The sequence below is a fragment of the Pyxicephalus adspersus genome, chromosome 11 (genome assembly GCF_032062135.1).
Source record: "Pyxicephalus adspersus chromosome 11, UCB_Pads_2.0, whole genome shotgun sequence".
NCBI classification, from domain to species: domain Eukaryota; kingdom Metazoa; phylum Chordata; class Amphibia; order Anura; family Pyxicephalidae; genus Pyxicephalus; species Pyxicephalus adspersus.
The window spans coordinates 58,387,725-58,391,324 of record NC_092868.1 but is presented as its reverse complement, the minus strand read 5'-3'; the positions used below and the strand labels follow the sequence as shown (position 1 = coordinate 58,391,324).

At 35.9% G+C, this 3,600-nt stretch overlaps 1 protein-coding gene across 2 annotated transcripts; it reads left to right on the top strand.

The window, feature by feature from the left end:
* Window positions 1-366: 366 nt before the first annotated feature.
* Window positions 367-3,135, top strand: LOC140341362 (surfactant protein C-like). Of its 2 annotated transcripts, XM_072427047.1 has the most exons (5): window positions 367-490; window positions 621-758; window positions 835-951; window positions 1,568-1,690; window positions 2,546-3,135. In XM_072427047.1, the coding sequence occupies exons 1-5, from the start codon at window positions 374-376 to the stop codon at window positions 2,600-2,602; spliced, it is 552 nt and encodes a 183-aa protein (XP_072283148.1). In that variant the 5' UTR covers window positions 367-373; the 3' UTR covers window positions 2,603-3,135. The 2 variants fall into 2 exon arrangements, with proteins under 2 accessions (XP_072283148.1, XP_072283146.1); XM_072427045.1 differs by lacking the exon at window positions 2,546-3,135 and having other exon boundaries at window positions 1,568-1,844.
* Window positions 3,136-3,600: the final 465 nt, after the last annotated feature.

The window sequence follows — 3,600 nt, the reverse complement described above, 5'->3', positions numbered from 1 at the left end:
GGAACCCACCCTTCATTTCCCTTGGCCGGCTCCAGGGTCCTAAAGAACCTGGTTTTCTTCTAAAAACCCCATACAAATACTATAACTTTCATTTCCCTGGAGCCATTTTTAACACTTTCCCTGACATTTTAGGGACACTCTTTCACATATCCTTTCCAGCGTTGGAGAGCTTTAATAAATCAGACTCATTATCTATAATATTCAGTGACTTTAGGGTGTTGCAGACAGAAAATTGGTGTGGGGTCACATAACCTTCCTTACCTCTCCTTCTTTTCACTTTAGAAAGGATCAAATTATGATGGAATACAATATTTGCTATCATTATCCTTTTTTCATTCTTCTTCTCTATCAGCCGTACAACCTCTTCCCATATATGAAGGAGCCCAAAAAGAATTGGATTATTGGAGTTTCCCTGGCACTCATTCTGGCTCTCATCATTGTTGTGTCAATTTTAATTGGAGTCTACATGACTCAGAAACACACAGAAACGGTAAGAAACATCTCTTCCACACCCAAAGGAAACATATAAAGAAATGTTTTTAATTTTCTTCCTTGGAATCGTGTTCAGGATTTGCTGTTTTAGTTCCTTTCCCGACATTGTCCAAGTTTCTGTACCATAGATGGTGACGATGGCGCTCAGCTCTCACGACGGACACAAAGCCCAGCAGACGATCTTGGTGAATGAACAGGAAGATGTGGCTGTGTTTATTGTTGTCATCAATAATTCTTCTTCCACCATCCTGTTTGATTATAAGAAGGTAAGTGGTGATTTGTGATTTTGGTTACCAGTAGTCTCCTCATGTGATAATCTGATCATATATTTCCTCCCCATAGAGAATTATTGGTATTCGGACGTCTAACAGCACCAAATGTTACTTATTGAAGATGGATAATGTCCAAACACCATCAATACCTGAAATACTGAAAATGATCAGAAACTTCCGGGGCAATGTAAGTTTATTGGAGGTATTATTAAGAACAAAGTGTATAATACAAATAGTGAAACCTTTTCTACTTTCATCCTAATTAGCCTTCATGCTTTGTGGAAATTGTGATGGCCATGGGTCCCCAAGTTCTTCCTCTGCAGTTTTATTTGATTATATTGGTACTTGAAGGAATTTTCCAAATGGTTGTGCAAAATTCAGAATTTATTTGTCTTAAATGCTGCTTTTAATAGAATTCCAACACATTCGGGATGCTCAGAAGTCCTTCCTCTGGGATTAGGAGCCATTTTTTTACCAATTGGCCATCTGCACAAATAAATGGAAAATGCTTTGCTCCTGAGCGATACCCTCAAGATCACTCCAGATGTCCAAAATTGACATCTTTTATCACCTTCTAAAGCCTAATTTAAGGTCATCTTTGGAACCCCTGTCCAAACTGCCTGGCTTTTCTCAATGTAACTATAGTTAGGGAACCTCCATTAAGTTAGATGGAATTTATAACCAGTGCACCTCCATGGGCCAAGTGATCCAGCACCTCTCATCTTTCCTTCTTTATATTTCTGCTCACATAACACAGGATGACCAGTGAAATTTTGATAGCATTGATGTTTTTTATTCTACAGAACTCTCCTCCAAGCAATAAAATACTCTACAATGTTACACCAATCAAAGAAGCTAATCTGGCCAATTTGGGAATGAATGTTAACATTCTCTGCTCCGATGTTCCTAGCTACTGGTCAGGAACGGTAAGATGCTTCATGTTTCACCCTATGGGTCATGCCACTGTCACCATAGGGCAACCTGGTGTCTAACGGGCATAACAGTTCCACCTGTATCCTGCCTGGCAATCTCTCTTACTATATAGTCATTTGTAGATATCAATAGGATTGTACATGTAGGATTGAGTATGGTCATCTTAAGTGAAATTTATATATAATGGGTTATAGCATTGTTCACAACATAACAGTCTTTGCACAATTTTGTGTTGGCCTGTATGTGAGGTTTGGAAGTTTAATCTTGCAGACTCGAAAGACTGCAAAATGTTTTTTAAAATGTCACGAATTCCAATTGTCTGTATTTCTGAATTGTGCCACTTACTACAGATCAATGCTACATCTAAATATCCAGTAGTAAAAAAATAATGTTGGATTCAGACTATGATTATTACTGTTAATAATAACCAATATTTATTAATGACCAATAATGGTAGCACTTGTCAGTCACTATATAAACTATTATTATTAAAAATAATTAACTGTATATATATATATAGCGCCAACGTATTATGCAGCGCTGTACATTAAATAGGGGTTACAAATAACAGACAGATACAGACAGTGACACAGGGGGAGGAGAGGACCCTGCCCCGAAGAGCTTACAATAATGAAAATATGGAAATTCAGGGGAGTAAGTCTGAAAACATTACAACAAAACTGATATTCAGATTACTTTTACAATATCATTTCAAAACATGAATTTGCTTTATATCCAGACTGGGTTTTCCTTGTAAAAACTTTATTTGGTGAGTTGAAGCAAACCATTATATGAAACCATATATAGAAGTGTGAAAATAAGTACTAACACGATAATTTTCTTTCCAGATGAATTCCGAAAAAAAGCGCCTAAAACAAGATGTTGTCATCATCATTATCAGATAGAACAAAACTAGTTGTTCAAATATAATAGATATGCAGATGAAGGCCTTCTGTGTACCGGCAATGTTAACCTTTTAGGTTCTGCAGTAATAAATTGAATATTGTGTTATTCTGTGTTTATCAGTGATCATATTGACAGTACTAAATGCTTCTATGATAATGCTAAGTGCTCTCTCTCCCTCTATATACATATATATATATATATAATTATATAGTATAAACAGGTAAGCCTTGCACATTTGCATGATTTTCATTTTACTGGTAGGTTTTTATTTGAGATGATCCAAATATTTGTTTCTGGCAAATGTCTACCATCGCTGTACTGGATCACCATATGTCTCTGTAAGTGATATATGCAGATCAAGGCTTGCTGTGCAATGGCAATGTCAACCAAAGAAACCAATGAATATGTTATCATGCATGTTACTAATTATAATAAATTATATTAGTAAATACTTACATGACAATGCTCTATACACACATAATGTCTATATATCCACTATGACAATATGGAATAAATACGGTATTACAAGGAATTGGTTATTTCTGTAATATTGGAATGTCTTTTTGCAGAATATGGAGACCCGTAACCTTTGTCAATATACTTGATATTCAAGACAGGTTTGCACTGCAGATAATCACAAACATTTGTTACTGGTGAAAGTTCACCATCAGTGTGCTGGACCAACATAAATGTCTATTGTTGTCTCTCCTCTCCATAGAACAGTGCTGTCTGTACAGTGCTCCTTCATTATACTTTTGCAGCTTGAGATTACTAACAATTGTTCCCAGAGACTATTGTTGAAGGTACAAAAATCTAATCTCCACAATGAAGTATTTCACATTGGTCATGCTTAGAAGGTGATACAAAAATTGTCAATAACATGCTGTGTGCAGATTTCTAAACCTATAATTTAATATGTAAAATGTTTTTGTTGCAAAGGGTTCTACATAAAAGCTGTGCAGAACTGGAGCTTAGAAATTTCTGGGTTGATCAGATA

Excerpts from the sequence above, each read along its gene's own strand:
- LOC140341362 (XM_072427045.1), top strand. The coding sequence starts at position 374 with ATGAAGGAGCCCAAAAAGAATTGGATTATTGGAGTTTCCCTGGCACTC. Across the intron at positions 491-620 it reads CTCAGAAACACACAGAAACG|ATGGTGACGATGGCGCTCAG; the intron begins GTAAGAAACATC and ends TCTGTACCATAG. Across the intron at positions 952-1,567 it reads TCAGAAACTTCCGGGGCAAT|AACTCTCCTCCAAGCAATAA; the intron begins GTAAGTTTATTG and ends TTTATTCTACAG.